This window comes from Ptychodera flava, chromosome 14 (assembly GCF_041260155.1).
Source record: "Ptychodera flava strain L36383 chromosome 14, AS_Pfla_20210202, whole genome shotgun sequence".
Lineage (NCBI taxonomy): Eukaryota > Metazoa > Hemichordata > Enteropneusta > Ptychoderidae > Ptychodera > Ptychodera flava.
In genome coordinates this window covers 33,271,505-33,293,204 of record NC_091941.1, presented here as the reverse complement: position 1 = coordinate 33,293,204, position 21,700 = coordinate 33,271,505, and the positions used below count along the sequence as shown (strand labels likewise).

At 38.3% G+C, this 21,700-nt stretch overlaps 2 protein-coding genes across 2 annotated transcripts in view; both read right to left on the bottom strand.

Moving 5' to 3' along the window:
• Positions 1–1,236: 1,236 nt before the first annotated feature.
• On the bottom strand, positions 1,237–9,207 carry LOC139150233 (TOG array regulator of axonemal microtubules protein 1-like). The gene is made up of 5 exons (XM_070722469.1): positions 9,095–9,207; positions 7,397–7,598; positions 6,332–6,548; positions 5,868–5,954; positions 1,237–4,679 (listed from the first exon to the last, which is right to left on the bottom strand). Exons 1-5 carry the CDS (start codon positions 9,199–9,201, stop codon positions 4,426–4,428), a joined length of 867 nt encoding a protein of 288 aa, XP_070578570.1. The 5' UTR covers positions 9,202–9,207; the 3' UTR covers positions 1,237–4,425.
• Positions 9,208–9,584: 377 nt separating this feature from the next.
• The window catches only part of LOC139148820 (TOG array regulator of axonemal microtubules protein 1-like), a 34,809-nt gene continuing 22,693 nt past the window's right edge, over positions 9,585–21,700 (bottom strand). The window contains exons 7-17 of the mRNA XM_070720252.1: positions 21,033–21,226; positions 18,307–18,614; positions 17,913–18,008; positions 16,554–16,735; positions 14,394–14,619; positions 13,839–13,944; positions 13,373–13,531; positions 12,682–12,874; positions 11,067–11,215; positions 10,595–10,762; positions 9,585–9,723 (exon numbers count right to left, since the gene is read on the bottom strand). Of these exons, the coding sequence (XP_070576353.1) occupies positions 9,585–9,723; positions 10,595–10,762; positions 11,067–11,215; positions 12,682–12,874; positions 13,373–13,531; positions 13,839–13,944; positions 14,394–14,619; positions 16,554–16,735; positions 17,913–18,008; positions 18,307–18,614; positions 21,033–21,226 (1,920 nt within the window). The remainder of the gene's footprint in view (positions 9,724–10,594; positions 10,763–11,066; positions 11,216–12,681; positions 12,875–13,372; positions 13,532–13,838; positions 13,945–14,393; positions 14,620–16,553; positions 16,736–17,912; positions 18,009–18,306; positions 18,615–21,032; positions 21,227–21,700) is intronic.

Genomic DNA, 21,700 nt, shown 5'->3' with positions numbered 1-21,700 from the left:
ATACACTTTGCCTTCAGAGTTTCTACGACTTGTTATGCATATTTTACGATTTTTAAGACCGTCCATCAAACTTCTGTGTACGCCATATCTTGTTATGCTGTCTTGCCATTAATCATCGTTTTATAGATGTACCTGAACAAAATCTTTGTTATTTCTTACTCTGCTTGTGTTGGTAGCCATGTGCACGTTCTGGGATGCACCCGATGTTTATGTAGAATTTCAATCGCTATACATTACTTTCAAAAGTGTAATACTAAGCAGACATACATCTTCCAACAAGCACAACAATATGACATAACATTAGTTTGGTAACAAAATCATAAACAAAACTGTAGAAAGAAAGACAAAAATACTGCTAAGGGCTTGTATTTTGGTAAGGAATAGATTTGAAAAGTTATCAATAGCAAAATAGTATTGCAAAATAACCAGCATCAATAGTTTGCTTCATCGATATGTGATGAGACAAAAATTTGTAACACTCATTCATTTACGGAATTGAACACTGGGGGCGCTGTTCCGTAAGGTACTAGGCGCTTGGAGTTTTGCTGACAATTATGGACTCAGCATTCGGCTGCATTCACAAACACTTCTTGAGGGGGAGGGCGGGAGATTCTAAAAAAACTTGCAGATTTTTTCAAACAATTCGTTAAAGTTCTCAAAATGCACTTTTGATAAAATATCTCCATTTTCATTCCTTTTTGTCAAATGTGTCACAAATTTCTTGAACACATGCACAGTCTCAGAAACTGTTACAAATAGACTTTGCATGCAGGGTGGCATATTGGTTCCTTGAATGATATTTGTAATGCTAGGACATTACTATTCTTTTGTAATATGACCAATCCAATAGTTACTCTGTAACAAACTGTCAACCTTGCAAAGTCAAATCATCACTCGGTGGACGGAAGTCAAAAACTGCAATCTGATAATTTTTCAATGCAAACCATCCCAATGGAAGGAAACACTTTGCCTTAATTATATTAATGATCCATTATTACAGTAAATATTTTCACAATATTGCCCAACTCCCATGGGATCACAGAATTTGTACAACTATTGCACATGTATTTTCTTACCATGGCTACAGAAATCAGTTTTCACAATCTACTTAAGCCTCTGACCACATATGGCACCATTTTAATAAAGGTTGTGTTGTCTCTGTCTTGGCTATGTAAGCCCTTGTCAAATGGTATGTGATCGATCTCAAAACAAAAAATACAGCCCAGACGAAACTGCTGTTTTTTCAGTTACTTTTAATGATCAGCTCATAAAAATACAGACACTCCATGTCCAGTAGGTGATGTTGAAAGGTAATTTTCATACACACAGTCCGAGCAAATCAAAAGTTGCTCTGTATTAAGATAATTACATGTCACAGTCTTGTTACCATGGTGACAGATAGATTTAAAATTCCTTGCAGCAAAGCAAAACATTGGAGGAAACAAAAATCAAACCAAATAAACAAATAAACCACCTACAGGCATAATTAACATTAATTTAAAAGTCCACACTTTAAAAAACATATTTACAGAACAGTCTTGTTTTACATAAGGTACAATTTTTTCCCCTGGTGTAAAGCACTACCAAACAGACAAACTAGATTTCCAACATGGCTTCTGCCATTCCATTTCATAACAGCACCCTAGTTTGATGAAAATTTTCCGGGCGTTTCTTCTGTAAAATTAAACACATTGTAATGGGTCGCTCAAGGCTACTAATAGCACATTTTTGCATATTAAAAAGTATTGTTATTACAAAGCCCAATCTTAAAAAGTGTAAACTGCTTGAAAATATTAAATATCCGTGGTAACAGTGAGTGACACAAAAGTATTTTTTGAATACTGAGTAGACATGACCACTACTTTTTGAAAAGTTATAGGAATCAATCTTTGAAATCGTTATGAGAATTAACCTTTGTTTGAGGACTATATTTAATTTATTACAGTAGAAATTTCCACGTTTAAACGTATTCACAGTTTATCGTGGTTATGAAGTAATAGAGGGTACATCAGTCATAGTTTATCTACCCTGCTCTGTCTCTCAAATGAATCGCTGTCAATGGACGGGTGTTGAATAACTCAGTACCAGTGTACACGTGTGAGGCACATGCTCGATGCCGCAAAAGCAGCGCTGTTGTCACATTGGATTCTACTGGAATATTTCAAACAATGGCTTCAAGTGGATTTTTTCATTAATTTGAATTTGACGTGAGACATATACACATGCTTGTTTCTTTCCCTAGTAGGAACAACAACATCTCCCATCGCTACAAATGGCTCTATTGTGACCACTAAAAAAGCTGCTTTTCAAAACCCACAGCTGCATATTGTTGACATTTGAATATACCAGAATTATTGGCTAGACTGAATGTGGGAAGTCTACATAGTGGCTGCAGGTCTTACACAAAATACCACCACATCATCTGGCATAACTATCTCTAACTGGAAGGCTACACTGTTTGATATAAATTAAAAAATGTAGATGTATGTTTGGATATGAGTAGAATCTGAAAATGACAATGATAGAGTTATAAAAAAATTGTATCGAAAATTTCTCCGAAGCTATTTATAATACAGGAAAAGTTTTCAAAAGAGCACTGCAGTAATATTTGGTGCATTTTCATTCCTTGAATGCAGAGTACAGTCTGGTAATAGTTAGGGTGTTAGACATAGGTACCACTGTTTGGTATTGCATTAATAAAGTATGAACAGGGGAAATGAAGACATCACATAGACATTATGATGAAATTTACACAGGTACATAACCTTGGATAAAACAAGCTACCATGGGTCATGCACGCTATCCAAATGTCTTCACTTTCAAAAGGAAACTACTGCTCTCTTATTAAACTTTGGAACAAAGTCGGCTGGAATGTCAAGTCTAGAACACAAACATACAACAAACACATAGACACAACTTCCTTATGTTATTTTTTCAATAGTTTTTTTTCTTTCCTTCGGAATTAAAAACTGGATTGGAAAGTCAATAAAGATAGCCTGTTAGCGGGCTGCCTTGACTTTTCTATAGAAATACTGACCTAGTTATATGCAGGGACTTTGGAATTTGGACGGAGATTAAGTACTGGTGCCAATTAGAATGGAAACTAAGAGGCATCATGGATGGATTTTTCAACACTTTTTCCCTCTCTCTCTCTTTCTCACTGATTTGTTGGAAACATAAATCAATAAAATAATCAAATAAATTTTAAGCAGCATTATTCAACAACGATCTCAATGTGTAAATATTAAAATGTAGAATAGAACGAATCAAGAGATGATAAAGACTAAAGGGTGGTGTTGGTGATCAGTCGACTGATCTGGTATCTCTGAAAGCTGACTAGAAGAAGCATACAGTGCATTATACATGTTCTGATGGGACAGTGTGGGATACCTTTACTGTCAGGTCAAACTATACATTCCCTTTGTAAAGCTAGGGGGCTTAACTCTAATAATAAAGAAGATAAAAGGTCCAATTCTACAATTTCATAAACGGTTAAGAGGTGCACACATTTATACTTGGACATGGTTAAAATAGGTCTTCAAAAATATCATATTCTGGAAAAGGTTCAGTTGGTTTTAACACTGAATTATTCGGGACACTTGGGCCTAAACGTCCTAATCAGTGTGAAAACGGCTGACAAGTCAAAGTATCAAAACCGAAATCAGACAATAATATCCACTTCAAAGTAGTCTACAAAAAGCAAAACCCATCCAGTCCACTTTCAAGTAGTTATGTAAATACCGTAATGAAGAACAAAATGAAAAACCAAGGTGAACAATTTTATACATCAAATAAACAACTCAAAATAATTATTGTACAAAATCTTATCATACTATACACAAAATTACTGTACATCATCGTAAGATAGAATTCATGGTTACACTAGGTGCTAACCTTCAAAAAAATATTCACAATTTGTTCCTAAATAAAAAAATTGGGGTATTTCCAATAAAAAAGGGAAGCAATCAAAATCACTTTAAAAATGCTGAACGTTTGCTGTCTTTTCCTTTCTTTGGGTTGAAATCGTTATATCTCTCTTCACATGGAAAAAAAGAGGGAATGGTGAACGGTACTTTTAAGGAGTTACCTTTAAGGAAGATTTTACTACAACATTTTCCGCACTTGTTCTTAATCAGAGTAAAAAGCCGTCATTACCGAGAAAAAAGTACTACCGCTAAAAAAAAGCAGACAATTGCTGCAGTCATGAAATCAAAATATCTTATCTTTTGCCTCTTGCAAGTAGACAAACACAGAAAATGCATTATTTCAAAAATTCCTTACGGCTCAAATTTCACCAATAACATAATTTCAATTCACCCGTCTGTCATGCACTACAGCTATTCTAACTAGATGGATCTAAAATTACTTGGTTATTTTTTGCTTTTTTTTGTATAGGCCTTCTTTTTTCAGAAAAAGTAATACAAACTAGGGACTCTCTAACATATCTTGAAGTGTCTTCAAGTTTCTTTGTGATAGATTGGATTGTGCTTGGTCTAGTAATGATTGTCCCATCAATGCGAACAGACTATTTGCCAGACTAGATGTGGCAGTGCGTATGTTACCAGTGCCGCCGGGCACGGCTCCACTGCCAGTGGTGTTGCTGAGGAGGTGCCACATTACTGGAAGTACGTACCGCGTCACCGTCTGCTGTTTCCTTGGGTACACTCTTGAACTCAGATCTAGCCAAAACGTAAAAAAATAAATAAATTAGATCTTTTCAAGAGAGAGAGTAAGTGTTGACTTGTGTGCTACCTGGTATAAAACATGTTTTTGCAGTGAACAGACATACAGACGACAAATGATGAATGATCACAATAACTTGTATTTAAAAACTATCTACTGTTGATTGACCAATCAGAGTGCTCAATTCAGGGTGTTTTATTTACTCATAAGCCTTGGTCACCAAATTCCAGAAATGAATGACAGCGCCGTAGTAAAGTACTGTCCAATCAAAAGTGAACATGTCATATTCTGTAGACATCTGGTACGTTTTAATATTCAATTTGGTAACACAGCGGAAACCAGCTGCAACACAAAATCTGCTGTGCCCTAGGGCATTTATATAATGTGCCCTAGGGCATTTATAGGATGTTCCATTACATTGGAAGGCTATTTCACAAAGAAAAGTTTTAATAGCCTTGTTCACGGTTACAGTTTGTTACTAAATATAGCTGTACGCGCGCGACATCGCACACGCAGCTTGAAATGCGGACAAATTTTATCAATGTTGCATACATGGCCGTTTTTGCAGCTAGTACTCAGAGTCGTTAATATGTTTTTTAGTATTCATTGTTACACTAGCAGTCACCCACTGAGATGTATTTTCGTCGTTCTTGCATGCGTAATTTTCAAAAGCGTAATCTAAAAATGCGGAACAAATATTTATTTTTGCATATTAATGAAGAACAGTGACGTAAACTGTGAACGGCTCTATTCATATCCTAAACATGTTACATTGACAAAGGGGACGGTTGACGTAAACACATTGAAAACGAAAATATATCAGTTAGGGGCGATAGTTTTTATGTCGGATAAAACCCTCGTACTCGGGCTCTTCTGGTATATAAAGTCCAACCCAACGATAAAATGTCTCGGCCTGCGGCCTCGACATTTTATCGTTGGGTTGGACTTTATATACCAGAAGAGCCCTCGTACTCGGGCTTTATCCTATACATTTACATATGGCAAACAGCAGCTTAAAAAATCTGACATCGATCACTATCTTTTTTTACTTATACAGTGAACAATGCCACTCTTTTATATACAGATACATTCTGATGGTAATGACTTTGATCTTGGTAGTCTTTCATCTTGAGAACAGACGCAATTACTTTCTCCAATTATGATATTTTGATAGTTTTACTTACATGCTAATTTTTCAATCATTTCAGGTTTCACTCTAGCGTTTCCAAACTGTGCTAGATTTGCAAAAGGCTGAAGCAGAAGTGAATTTTCTGGAGGAAAAATAAATGACACACCTGTTAGATTCACAATGTCTTATGGCAAGTTCAGTACAATGATGGATATAATAAGCACATTGAAAAAAATTGCCACATAGAAAACCAGTGCTTTATCTGTGTTGGAAGATTACAAAAATTATGATGTCACTAAAAATGTTGACCTAATGAATTAGTAACTGTAGACCAACTAGTCAGTGTACGTGGCCTTGAAGGGGTGCTAGTGGATATTAATTTATGTGGATTTACCCAACATTTTATATGTACTGGTTCAGGCTCATTGGAATGATCAAATATCAAGGTCGATGTCACACAGAGGTGCTACATATATCTGGCTCATACACGGAGATAGGTACTAGGTGACATTCACTTACCAACATGTTCCATGAGGGAATCAAGGACTTCCAGAGTGGTCTGATGGATCTGGGTATTCTTTGAGGCTAGGTTGGCTCCAAGGACAGGCACAATAGTGTTGATCACAGCACCTAAATATTCACGTAATCTTGGCACAAGGTGAAGCATGGTTTGTAATGCTGTCAAATTGACTTTGCTATTTGAATCCGACAATCTGGGCGTGAAAGCATCAAAAATCTGTGCAGGGGAAAAGACACAAAGAAGGAGTGTTAGACTTTTGTAAATGTGGGTTGCTCAGATCACAGGAGTCGGGCCCATTGAGGACTGGTCTTTTTTCACACTAAATGCAACCAGGTGAACTGTGTGTCATGGGTCAACTGGACTTTGAGTATCACAGAAACATCACCCATGGGTTCACTGCAAATAGACACTGCACTGGTCAAACAGGTCACACCCTGCCTTGCATATTAACACAAACCTATTTTATATATTTCTATTGCAAGCTATCAAGTAGCTTGGAGGGAAAGTGAGAATTTCCTGTGTGACACTAAAGTTGCTGGGTCATTGCCGTGTGCGTGTCATGTAATAGAGGCCTACAGTACATGACGTGGGGTTTGTGTTAGTATGCCTCTCTCCTTACCCAGCAGACAGTGCAACTGCAACACAACACTGGGCAGACTGTCTGCCTCAATGGACCATGACAAAAGGCAGAAAGGGCAGCTGTTCGGTTTCAGAGAAAAGAGTAAACAGAGGCAAGTCTCAGAAAATTGCACGGCAGCTGGAAAGATGTGACAATTTTGAAACATTAACAGTCATCAAATACCGTATCTAGCTGTTGCAGTTTGTACAGAGAGTATTTTTATGTCAAGGAGACATGGACATGATATTTGGATAACATGGTCAAAATGTTCTTTTTTGACAAAAATTTGAGTAGGAGAATGGGTGGTGTCAGAGAAAGAAAGCCAAATATGATTCAAATATACATTTAACACTCTCAGTGCTCTAATACCATTTCATGTGATCTTTTTCAGTTGCATGTAAAAACCTGAATTGTTTTCATCTGTACCCCATGGATCTATACCTACCTTCACAATATTTGATATTACTAGGTCTGTCTGGTCAGCGGTTAATTCTTGTAAATACTGAATAGCTTTGTGTCTGTCTCGCCAGTCATTGGCCGCTAACGTCGCGCACAGGTCTTTCACGACTTCCATGCTGGCTTCATCCATCCGTGGAGACTTGCGCACCTTGCGGGTTGAGCCCGGAGGCGTCAATCCATTAACATCACTGCAATTGTTCAAATGAGCAAAAACTATTAGCTGTTACAGTTGATCAGAAATGGCAAAGCTGAGGAAACTATGACACATTTCATATACCAACACAACATCACTATTTACATAGTAAAATTGATAAATGCTCTAAAAATTTATCAAAGCCAAGATAATGCATTTCAATTAATAAATTAAAAGCAAAACCTACAGGAGTTTGTATAGATTACAAGTGAAATGTCTATGTGCACTGTAGGAGAATTATGTGTAATTTCTGCCAACAGTGTATCTAAGAGTGGAGTTATAGAATGGGAAAAATATAATGAATTTATTGTTTCATTTGTTTTGGATACAATCAATTTAAAATATCGGCTGAGTAGCCATTGTTGAAACTGCATGAAATATGAGATATGTTTACATCATGTCCATCCAGCAGTGACAAATATTTGAAGGCTGACTGGAAATGGTAATGTAAAATTCTCTTTATATTGAAATTGCTCAAAAATTACACCTAGGAGAAAAATACCGCAATTATATGGTGTCCCACAAATTTGATCAGAATTGGTATATACCAGTATGGGTTACCAATGATCAACAATAAATGTTGTTTCTATCTGTTCAGTGGAGGAAAATTCTACGTTGATGTTATGACAATGATTTCTGCACAGTACAACCAGAAAAATAACAAGAAATATTTAAACCAGAAAAACAAGAATGACAAAAGTAATTAAGGTCTGAAACTTTAGGTACTGGAGGTCAACTTTAGCAACATGCATAGCAGAAACAAGCCCCTCTTAGTTTGAGCATAGACGGTCTTCCCCCCTCTACTGTCTATGGTTTGAGCTGGTCTGTTAATATGTAACAGTTCATAAACAATGACAGGAAATGACTCAAGATCAGTGAGAGTGTGCCTCTTTCTTACTGGCATGCCACCACTCCTGCACACTTGCAGTATTTCCCTTTTTCTTACCTCATTTGCACATTTTTGACACTGATGCGTTCATTTGAACAAATTCACATCTCAACCCTGTACACCAAATACTGAATTGGTAGCTCTGGCGGTATGGGAGCCTTTGTGTGTGACGGACATACATCCGCACATACATACCAACAACATACAGACGCCACCGACTCATCATATAAGCTCTTTTTGGTATTTATATAAAAACCAAGTATGAGCTAAAAATGCCAATTAGGAATGACAATATTTGTGTATTTTCTTTTTTCTCAATCTTAACTGAAGATTCTGCATGTGTGTACCATTATGAGGTTTCACACTGATAGCAGTGTACATATATACAGCAATGGCTTTGTCACAGCAACAACTAAAGTTCTTTCATAGCAACAGGTCAGGGTTTTTGTCATGGCAACAGGTCAAGACTTTGTCATAGCAACAAGTTGATGCTTTGTCAAAGAAACAAGATAAGGCTTTGTGATAGCAGCTAGGCAAGGCTGTGTCTTCCTTTAGGACCAGAGGCTAAGTATTTCACTATATGATTCTAGTGATTATCTTACCTGCTTGCTGACCTCGTTTTCTCCCGAGAGCCAGAGTTGGACCGAGAACCAGATCCACTGTTTGAGTTACTGCGTCTAGCCCTGGCTGAAGGAGTCTCTGATGGCATTTCTCCAAGACCTGAAATATGAAAAACAAAGAGAGATATTGCCGGGAATTCAAGTAATTGGATGACCCATTGCAGCAGAATTCATATATCAACAAAACTGCAGAGATACATATTGAGGAAAGCTCATGCCATATGTTTAAGCACAGACTGATTAAATTAAAAAAGCATGCCAATGCATCAAATTTTAATAGACATGCTATACATTAAACTTTTAAAATCCATCCATAAAATAATCTTTTTCTGATGTTAAGTCCATGAAACTTAAATAGACTAATAATAAATACACCAGTATGCCCTCACAAAGTCTTTTGGTAATTTTGCCGAGAGGTCACACTGCAATACTCTTTATATGAGAATTTCCTGTACACTGTTGATCAATAAGGTCAATACTCACATCTTGTCCTAAGCCTCTCCATCACCTCCTTGACTTGTCGTACATCTTTCTGTGCTACATATTTTATAAGTAATTTTTCAAAGTCTTCATGGTTCATGAGTTGATACATGATCTTGCGACCATAATACCTAGGGAAATGAGCGCAATACACAAATATGTTACAAAAACAGGCTGAACATCATGTCATTTGGCAAGAATGTGGATATATAATTATGATGGGTGCCGTAAATGAGGATGGGCATAGATACAAGACCCATGATAAAGAGACCTTCATCACCGTTCCTAATGAAGAAAATCATTCATTGTCTCATTTTTGCGATTCTCACTGATAATGGACGACCCTTGTTAATTCCCCTGTGACAATAGAATCATTGAGTTTGATTTTTTATCAGTCTGAGTTGGTTGTGTAATTTCAATGAGATTCATACAAACTGAACCAACACAGAGTTGTGAATAGTCCTTGGCAGATAACTATTGGGGCCGCTGATACTGTAATTACATAACATGTGATAGAAGTTGTGTATGTATGTTGATATCCGTGAAGTCTGCTGACACGGTTAGCACAAACACTAATCATTTTTCATAATCCATCAATTAATTCTTCCTGTGAGTGCTTATCATTATTCATAATTTTCCAAAGAAAAAATTTTTGACATGTCATGAGCATTGGGTCAAACAAAATATCCTATGTCATAATTACTATGGTTAACATCTGTAATAAGAGACATAGAACACAGAGTAATACAGACTCATGATGTGCAGGAGTAAGTAAGTAATCCTTATGAACACTTCTCACATGAATGCTTTTCTAATATTTACTGCTAGACTATAAGACACACACAGCATGGAAATTGATTGAGCAAAGCTGCCATGCTAATTTGATATCAAATTACAATAAACTTTTCTTCAAAGACCATTCTCTTATAAGGATATTGATAAGTTCAGGCACAAAATGAAGTATTTTCCTTTTGTACTCCCATAAAATAATTTGCAACAAACTCTAACTCACCTAGTTTCAGGGAAGGATCAACACAAAACTGCGCAGTAGCAGGTAGAATTTTGTCTGTCACATCTTTAATTCCACTCAGCAGCCGACCTGGCCCCATTTTTTCCACCACCTCCACTAAGAACTGGGCACAGGTTTTCCTGACGGCCACATTCCGATGACTGTAAAAATGTAACAAGTATTATGAGCAGACCCATTACACAGCAAATAAATGTCACTTTCTTTAAGTACGAAGACAACAAACACAGCAGACTGCTCTGTCACTGCACCCATATCTGTCAGATGGAATGGCATGGTAATCACCAAAGGTCATGACCTATACATCACAGTGACAAGACCACCACTATGACCTTATGTGATCTTCAATCAGTGATGTTGAAACAGTCTACACATATCTATCAAAATTTACACCCTTTGAAGTGCTTTTAAAACTGATGATTTACTGCCCTGCCTATCTTGACATACCTGGCCCCACCAGTAATCAATGCTACCAGAGCTCTCTGTGGCGTCACACTGTTGACCATGGCAGCCAGTGACTTGTCAACATCCTCCCTGATGAACCCATTACTCTCGGCTGCTTTCTGCAGCAATCCTTTGCATAGTTGATCCAGGTCCTGTGCGCAAAACAAGGTCAGAAATTCAATTAATCATGATGCTGAGGGTGGAAGCCAGCAGCATAGCTGCTTACCTCAGTTGCCCTGACCGACTCCAAATATCTCAGCACATAATTTATTAAAAGCATTACATTGTTGTTCAGCGGCCATTCGTTTGACACTTGGCAATGATCTACCTACAACTATGTGATAATTGGTACCCTCATTAGCTGTGGTCGGTTAATAAGTAGCAGCCCCTGAAATTTGCAATATGTTTGGATATGTTTGGAAAAAAGTTCTATAAAAGTTCTATCCTCGTTAACTGTGGTAGGTTATTAGAAGCAATTCGTGAAATTTGCAGTGGCTTTGGAAAAAGTTCTACAAGTAGTATTACTGTCCCTAATAAAAGCTATAATTTTCTACTGAGTTTTTTAATGCACGTATAGAAACTCTCTGGTCCAGTATTTCTGAAATTAAACAACATTCAATATGTCACACTGCATGACTGGTGCCCAGCTACTCAGGAATGTGTCCACACTAATGACTTCAGGTGACTGCCCCAATACGTCTTGTCAGCTCTGACTTGAAATTTGGCTACCTAAGAAGCGTCAGCGAGTTAGGTATCGGTAATACCAGTTGTGAGGAACAAACATTCCAGTCAATGTTGAGTGAAACATTGCAAAATGGGAGGTCTGATGGCCGTTTTCAAAAACACATAATGTAGTTTGTCATGTATCCAAAGGCAGGTGGTCAAACAGCTGTCTGTCATGCACTTTTAGTTCAGCTTTCAGATACGCCTGCAGTGGTGAGTGGAACAGTCAATGCACTGTTTGGCTTATGTTTACAGGTAGACACACATTTCACTCTGTGACATCAAATTTAAGTGAATGAATTCTAAGTGATGATAAGCCTTTCCTGACAAAATATTTCAGTTTGATGTTTTCAGGAGTAGCCATGTCAAAATAAATACATAAATAGAAGAAACAAAGATAAATAGATATGTAAATATATAAGCAAATAAATAAATAAAACATAGATAAATAAATAAAAATTAAATAAATAATAAATAAATAAATAAATAAATAAATAGATAAATAAATGGTAACACTAATAAAACCATGGCCTTCAAATCACAACTGATGTAAATCAATAAATCAATAAGTGAGATGATCATGAAAATGAAATCTGCTCTTAAAAGAAGAAAAAACACAAAAGAAGGAACCTTTGACAAAATAGACTCAGGGACACACAGCATCTGACCAATGAATAATGTATGAGTGAGGTCATGCTGTGGTCATCACTATGGCAACTATTATGGACCGGATTATGATGAGATCTAGACGAGTCTATTAAATTCATGGATCGTAAATCGGTTCAATGTCAGCAGCATGCTCCCTACCCTAACCGGGGAGTAAGTCTGCTGGCAGATTCAACAGAAAAAAGAAGGGACTCTGACGAGTGAACAACTGTAATATTATGTGCCTCACCTTATCCATGCTTACTCTGAGCTGTGTAAACATTTCAGCTAGGGTGGAAATCGCTGCTCGAGCGACAGAGGAGCGGAGATTTTTCACTTCTGTTAAGACTGCCACTATCACAGTGTGTAACTGAGAATTTAATGTGTCAGGGTGGAACACTGCCAGTCTTCTCACGTATGTTAATCCATCTATTTTCACCTCCCTGCGGATTAATGAAAATGAAGTGACTCTGTGCTTTAAAAAAAAAAGGACTGTACAGATTTCCAACAAGCCCATGAAAAATGCCCTGAGGTAAAAATCCAATTCATAAAATAAAAATAATGCTAGGCTGATGACATTAAAGAGAAAACAAACACAAATCAGGCAGCCTGTGGCAAGTTACACCCAAAATAATTTACTCACAAACAGACTTGAAGTGGCTGTAAATTAAGTTCTCAGTAAATGCACTCTGTTTATCAAACATGCCAAATGGTTAAATATAGTACATAGTACAGTCATATATAAAGACACATGTCTGACAAAATTATGAAAATTGATATTTTATGATTCATGCCTATGACTTATAGTTGTGAGTTTTGATTTCTTGAACAAATACTCAATCACTGTGCTATTGAAAGATACAATAAAGGATAGCACCCACAACTAACATATCACTGAGTACAATGTAGTAACGGCTGAACATAAAGGAGGTTTCTCTTACCAGTGCTCATTCTGTAGGAACCTGAGAGCGTCTCTGAGTCCAACATCTGGGTTAGGGAAAGGTTTGAGTTCTCCGTCATCATCAACGTGTTGCATAGATAGGCTCTGATTCAATGAGGTATTCCCTTTGGTCGGCGAAATTTCACCAGCGCTGCTTGGCCTAGGTGTAGCAGAGGAATTCGAAGACAGAGAAGATGTTGAAAACCCCATTGTTGTTTGCTGTTTACGTTGAGTAACTATGTCACTTGCCGGGATATAAGAGCAGGTGGCAAATATGCTCCGCTCTGACCCCAATATCAGTTGTGACCTCAATAAATACAGTAATGTGTGTGCGTGCGATTTACGGGATTCAGTCTAGGAACACAACATTCCACGCCTCAAGTAAAGTTGCAACAATCACTTCAATGCTTCTTTGGTACAACTTTGTTGTTCATAATATTAGACACAAGGAGGGGGTTTTAACTTACGACTTTGTTAATTTTTTCTTTGGCGTGCTTGCCACGGGTGGTTTACCAATGACTGTCTTGCTCTTTGGAGGGGTGTTGGAGGAATTTGATCCTGATATTGTTAATGCTGTAAATAACGAAAAAGATCATCATTACCCATAGAACTTGGAATTGTCTTCATAATGGGGAGGCTCGCACAACACAAAGGGCAAAGCCCAGTGTATACAAGCACTCAATAAACACTCCTTTAGAACCAGGCTGGGAAATGTTTACTCTGTTGCTTAACGACAAAAGGCAAATGAATGCCTGAGGCTTACCATCGTCAAAACTGGAGATGTGAGAATTGACATACGAATGTATTGGTATGTGGAAGTGACGGATGAACTGACTTATGATAACGCTGAACACCTTGGACGTGCAAATATTGGCAAGAGATTTGAGTCACGATTTCAAAGCTGACTTCAAAGGATACAACGGCGGGATTGTCGTACAGATGTTTAGGTAAACACTGATACATTCCAGTGACACTGATGGTATAATAATTAGTTGAGAATCAGAGGCAAATATAATACTCACAGTCAAGTGGTATTTCTTCAGTAAAGCTTTTGATTTCTTTGAGTTTTTCGCGTTGCTGTTCCCGAGCTTTCTCCCTCTCTCTTTCTTGTTGTTTTTGCCAGATTTCCCTCTCTTTCTGTCTCTTCTCCTTCTCAGCCTGCTTTTCAGCTTTCTTCTGTTCCATTTCCAGCTGTTTCTTGGCCATCTTATCCTTGGTGGCCTTGGACATGGAGATGCTGGCTGGATCCTGACCAAAGACAGATTTCAAAAATGTTATTTCAGCAACCCAGTCAATGACAACTCTGTGACTACGTGACAATTGTAAAGTCCTAACAGTCCTGCTCTGTTTGCGTGAATGTAATGTAAATAACCTTTATCTGAAAGAAGCACTTCAAGACATAACCCTTTTCCTGCCAAGTCGGTGAAAATCCGCTTGAAATTCGGTGTAGCTAGAAGCTGAGCAGCCACGGCCGTTATCCTCCTAAGGCGGTGGAAATCGGGCTCCTTTTTGGTACCCCCTTTCCTGCCTAGTCGACGGAACTACGTGTAGCAAACCCTTGCTCACGCTAGGGGTCGTTCGAGGACAGGTTTTGGGCGAGGAACGGCGTTTGCTCTCGAAATGGGTTCACAGGGAGTCCAAGGACAGGGAAAGGTGCAGAAACCTGTCCGCCAGTCCCCCACACCCGAGGGGGGCTGGTTTTTTTTTACCGCTTTTTAGCGGACTTGGCAGGATAGCATGGTGACGTTTTCTGGCGGAGTGGGACGTACTTGGCTGCCTGGCACTATACAGATTGCTGCCGAACTTGACCAACTCGGCAATGCTAATCTAGAAGGCTACCTCTTGCAAACGACTTGGCAGATATGCCGATGGTGCGAGACGAAAGTCACTTATTCAGTTGTGCGTGACTGAAAATGAGAACGTATTTTTGACGGGACGGCTCGACTTGTTCCTCCCATGGAACGGATATGAACGACTCGGAAATACCATTACAAACTGGTGTCCGACGTACTAAGCTGGGCTTCAGCTCTGCAAGTTCAAGCCAGGCAACGTCCTTCACTGCCTTGGCCGTGCCATTCAATGGACGTAGCTTTGGATTTTTTATTTATTCCACCGTCCGAAGTACTGGCTCTGGTTTGCAGGCAAACGTATCCTCTTGCCGATGCATTGGTAACTACGTACGCTGTTTGCGTACAGAGAATTCAAAAGGGCACATGAGGTCAATATGCTACATGTACGGGGATAACGTCTGCATTTAGCAGGGACTGCTTTTGTTATGCAAACCAGCTAGCAGTACAATATGGCTGCCAGCATGTGGACACGTCGATGGCTAGAACAATGGAAGCATATTGCGTTGCACCCGTGCATCGCAAAAGTGAACTGAAGACTTGGGGGTAGTGACTGGTTATCACTGGTTAGCTGCAGCCCAAGCCATGTCGGTACAAACCCGTACCTGACTGAGGACCACTCGATTAAGTCAGTAATGAACGGTAACACTCGTAAGCCAACTCCCAACTGAGCTGGCAAAACTACGTAAAGCTGTGCTTCAATGGCTCAGCCATGTCGTTAATACAACGGCAAAACGTAGTTTTTGTGCTACACTGCCAAGTCGTTGGAGGTACGTATTCAATTGCCCCTACCCTGGGGAAACAGGACAGGTTTGACGGTGCTTCTGCACCCCTAGCACGACCCTCAGGGTCTCTGACTAACAGACGAGTGAGGTGATGTTTGTGCCTAGCGGACGTGCGTAATACTGAAGGAGTTTATTTCCGAAAAAATAAACATGAAACGGCAATAAAATGACGCACTCCCAGGGGCAAACAAAGCCGGTGACCTCAATTTTTTTCTGCAGCAACCCTTGAGCTCCTTCCCCTGTCTACGGGCATGTAGAAATTATCGAAGTCTAACACGTATAAGTACGGCTAAAACTACCCTGAAAATGGGCGATTTCTGCCAAAATGGCTGGCAGGATAACATGCAGGAGAGCCAATCTTTTGCAGGCACATATTATGGGGCGGTTTTCTACTGACTTGGGAGAATAACGGACAAGGGCGCTCGGCAGGAAAAGGGTTAAGTCTGGTATCCCTATTGGGAAAAACATCAACACTATCTGTCTGATGAACTATTTCCGAGACACAATTTACAGGTAAACTGTTATAACCGTATCAAAAATACTAGCTTACCTCATCAGAGCTGTCGTTGTCTTCAAGGCTGTTCGTTTGTTTCATTCCAACACCATACACTCCATAGACGCCTGTTGGAAGATTGCTCCGTCCTGTTTCTGAATCTTTGCGCTCTTTTGATCGCTTGGACTTATCATTTCCATACTCTTGAGTTGGTGGAGCGTATTTCGTACCAAACACTCCTGAAGATCAACAAAACACACATCGTGATTATTGGGAGATCACCAAGTGCAGTTATATTCTACTTTTGAAATTAAACCTCCCTGCAAGACATGAACTAGTAGTGCATCAAGACTTTTCACAATCATATGATCACGATTTGCCAGGTGGCTCTTAAGCATTTCCCAAAAAAGAGTTCTTCCCTCTCAAACAACAGTCCATTGAACTAATCTTAACACTTATATGAAGTCAGGACAACACTTTGACATTTCATAAAAAATACCGCAATTATACGGTGTCGCTCAAATTTGATCAGAATGGTACATACCAGTATGGGTACCAAAGATCACAATAAATGTTGTTTCTATCTGTTCAGTGCAGGAAAATTCTACATTTATGTTATGACAATGATTTCTGCACAGTACAACCAGAAAAACAACAAGAAATATTTAAACCAGAAAAACAAGAATGACAAAAGTAATTAAGGTCTGAAACTTTAGGTACTGGAGGTACTTTAGCAACATGCATAGCAGAAAGGCAGCTTAGCCCCCTTACTGCCTTAGTTTGACCATAGACGGTCTTCCTCCCCTCTACTGACGGTCTTCCTCCCCTCTACTGTCTATGGTTTGAGCAGGTCTGTTAATATGTAACAGTTCAATGACAATGACAGGAAATGACTCAAGTCAGTGGAGTAAGCCTGTTTCAAGCCTGTTTCAGAATTTCGCTTTTTCTTACCTCATTTGCACATTTTTGACACTGATGTGTTCATTTGAACAAATTCACATCTCAACCCCTACATCTACCTGTACACCAAATACTGAGACGGTAGCTTTGGCGGTATGGGAGCCTTTGTGTGTGACGGACATACATCCGCACATACCCACAAATATACAGACATTTAGACACATCATATAAGCTCTTTTTGGTATTTATATATAAAACCAAATATGAGCTAAAAAATGTCCTTCAATTATTTGGCCATGGCCAGTGAGTGGGAAGAATATGAAGTATCATCTCTGTTGACTAAGAAGTATGATTTATCTGTTGAATGATTCCCTATGCACGCATGCATCAATGTCAGGTCAAATGTTCAAGGTTTTTCATCAACATTACATCCTATGATTAATTAAATTGATTAAATTTGTTAATAATGTGTATCAATGTTTTGTTAACAGTTTTATGATCAACAATTAAATTTACCTTTTCCAACAACGCCTACGTCTTCACTGAGGTCTTCATTATCCACGGCACCGGGGTGAGTAAGTGATGCCATAGTAAGTGGAGACACCACATTGCCTGGTACAGAGATGGGAAAAGGCAATAAATTCAGAGAAAGACATAAAACATGTCATAGAGCTGCTAATATAGGGGCAAAAAATGCAAAGGGCAGCTTACAATGGATACTTTTCAATTCTACTTGTTTTTCCGAGAAAACTATCAGTAGTTAACACTGCGGCTGTGACTGTGCTGAGTTGAGTTTGGCCAACTTCCATGAAACTTTATGTGACTCCTCAACAAATTGATGCAATGGAGAAATGGCTGGCACTGAGAAGCTATGAATGTTTACAGAGATAAGAGAGACTGGCTGGGTTACCTTTGGTCTGCCGCCTCCTTTCCCTAGCATTAGCTTTGGCATGAGTCGGTATTGGAGGTGAATCTGTTCTGGGCAGTATTTGTGATGGAGACACAGAGACATTGCCGCTGTCTTGTTTGCCGTACCCCTGTCCAACAACGCTGACATCAGATTTGACTTTATCTCTGAACGTCACGCCTCCTGTGGGACTGAACTCAAACGGGTTGGGTTCAAGATCCTTGCTGCCAATCTCTGGACTCTCCTTCTCACTGGTGGACAACCTGGCAACCCGTGGTTTATTACTGAATGGAGATTCGTTGGATTTTTTCCTACAACAGTACAGAACACCAAGAAGATTAGAACTCTATGTATTTAAAATGAAGTATCAATATTTCTTTTCCCTATTCTCTTCTGGTTTCCTAAAACACAAAGTCTATGTCATTTGTTTGATTTTAAAAATCAACAATTTCAGGACATTTAAATGGCCATTTCCCTTCATTGTAAACCATAGTTTCCACAATCAACAAGAATAAATGAAACACATCAGGGTACAAAATGTGACCCTGCACACATGAATTACTTTGCAAGTCCAGCTATGAGATTTACATTGTCAAGTTTGTTCAGCTGAGTGATAGCAGCAGCATTCATATCACTTGTCTGTGATATGTTCAGTAATACTAAATAAATTTACAGATGAAATTTACTCTGGATTATATTTCTTCCACAGCATAAAGATAACAGACAAAAACTTTTTTACCAAACTCGCATTACAGATACAGCAAGTCAAATTAGGATTTAGACTATCTCATAATACTTGAGTTAATATGTTGATGGGTTTTCTAATCAAAACAATACTTGCAGAAGTACATTTCATGCATAAAGGTAACTCACAGAATGCTGGACTTAAACCATACTAACATGAAACCTTTTCAACTATATCTTTAACATGATTCCACTGTTTTTTAAAATTGAAATTGTGACCTGAATAATGTGAAATGAGGGCTAATACAAATCTTGAGACAGCCGAACACACCCTAAACAGTCTTATGGGATGCTCTTGTTCAGCGATGCAAGACATACATATTTGTTAAACAGTGTCCTGTAATGTTGAAGTGGCACTACATGCTATAGATATATCAACATACTAAAAGCCTTCAGGAAATGAGAGTCGGTCAACCAAAACTTATTAAATTTGCATCTTGTTTTACAAAGAAAAGCTAATTTAGACTTACTAATATAAATATCAATAGCCGGTCTTTGTAAAAACATCAGATGTTTACAATGGGAAAAGTATTTACTTAGAGGATCAGTCGTTCAGGAAAATTACATCCTCTTCAATAAACGACAATCAATCAAACGGCCAGTGAAATATTTCATCCCAAGAAAATATGACAAGGCCTGTTTGTTTTATTTTCTTGTAAAAAGAAAATTTTACGATCATTTTTCCAGTTTGGATGACTTCATTGATTATTGAAAACTTTCAAACTAGTTTTCTAGTTTTCTTCTATCCTTGAATATTCCATGGCTTACAATCTGCATTTTCGTGGACCATCAGTCAAATTGAGGACTTCTACTTAAAAATATTCTGCAGCTGGCATTATCTCTGAGCTTTTAGCTCATTCCCAGCTTTGCATGGTAAGAGGTGGCATGATCAGATAAGAAGCCATTTGCAGATAACAGGGTACAAGCCTTGATGTAGATTTATTATAATGAATGTATAGCAGAGCCTTTTAAGGTGATAAGCTATGTTATTGACAATTGTCATAATAAGACTTTTTTTCAATACAAAAACTCATCATTAGGTACCTAAACACTTGTACAAAATCCAAAAGGTCCTTTTTACAAGCTTTCATACAATCTTCTTTCTAGCCAAATTCAATTATTATAGACTGTATCAGTTAAGTGTTTTTTTTGCTTAAATTTACAAAGGACACACACAATTTTGATTAAAAATGTAAGTTACACCTAACATGATTAGTTATGAATTGTGATATTACCAAAGACACTTGATTCTTATGTCTACTGTAAGATAAAACAACTCTCAGACTTTACGAAAGGTCACTTCATTACAATTTCAATACTAATTTTGTCAACACTTTAAATGTTATGGCTGCAAAACATGACAAACTGAGAAAACTACTGGAGACCACCTGAAACTAGGTAGAGACATTCATTCCTTGCAGTCATTTACTTTCTTTGAAGTTTATAATACATGTCAAAATGTCAAGCTAACACAAAATTAATCAAATATACATAGGTTACAGTACATTCTGTTTTCAACTTAAATTTTAAAAGAATATCAATTTAGTTCACTGCATATGGCAGTATCAGAAAATGTTCACCTCAAATTGTTACAGTATGGCATAACCATCTTACATACTTATTTTCTCAGATTTTGACAAAAAATATTCTTGCGCAAGTGGCCAGCGACCATTACAACAGTTCTTTTTTTACTTCTCCCCTTCCAAAAACCAACCACACAATAAGAATGGTGGACCTAGACAGAAATTGTTGTTAGAACCGAGTAACTTAGGGGTTCCCATTTAAGTATTACAACCCTAACCCTCTGGATCTCAAAAGTTAATAACCTTTGACAGGTACTTCCTACTAGGTCTACTGATCTTTAGGCTTGCCAAACACAAACTTTGAACTGCATACATCACAGGCGTGACTCCAAAATGACTCAAACTTTGAACTACACGTGTCACAGGGCTGACTCCAAAATGACCACATTTCTTTGAGCTTACCCTTTTTTCTTTGGTGTACTCTTTGGTGAGGGATCAAGACTATCATAGAGCACACTGTAATGACCGCTGTCCTCAAATGGAGGTGACGGTGACCTGGATGTTGTACGGCTTGATCCATTGGAATGATCCGCTTTCCTTGCTGCACGCTTTCTCGCCGCACTGTTTCGCAGACTCTGCAGGGAATTCTGCATTTGCTGAAATGGAAGTCACAACAAGGAAAGGAATGAGACAGTGGTAAACAGCAACAGTGATTGCAAATTGATTTCCAGAAGACCTGGACATGCAGACATGGCCACATATGCACATATGCTTACATACATGTACACATATGCCATTACACACACACACACACATACACACAAAACACTGCATCACATGCAATTAGACATTTAACGAGTAACATTTCTCATATTTGATCATGATCACTGCATTCTCCATGATTTAAGTGAGGTCTAAGTGAGCAGCCACGACAATAGGGATGTGTACATTTCAAAGTTAAAATATACGGGGCATCAATACCATCAATGGTCTATTTCAGAAACCAAACCAGAAATACCTTCTTAATCTTTAAACAAATCTAGAAATCTTGCAAGGACCAAAAAGACATGTTCTTTTGATGGTTGATTTGCTATGAACTTACTATTACCACCAATACACAAAGTGAGTAC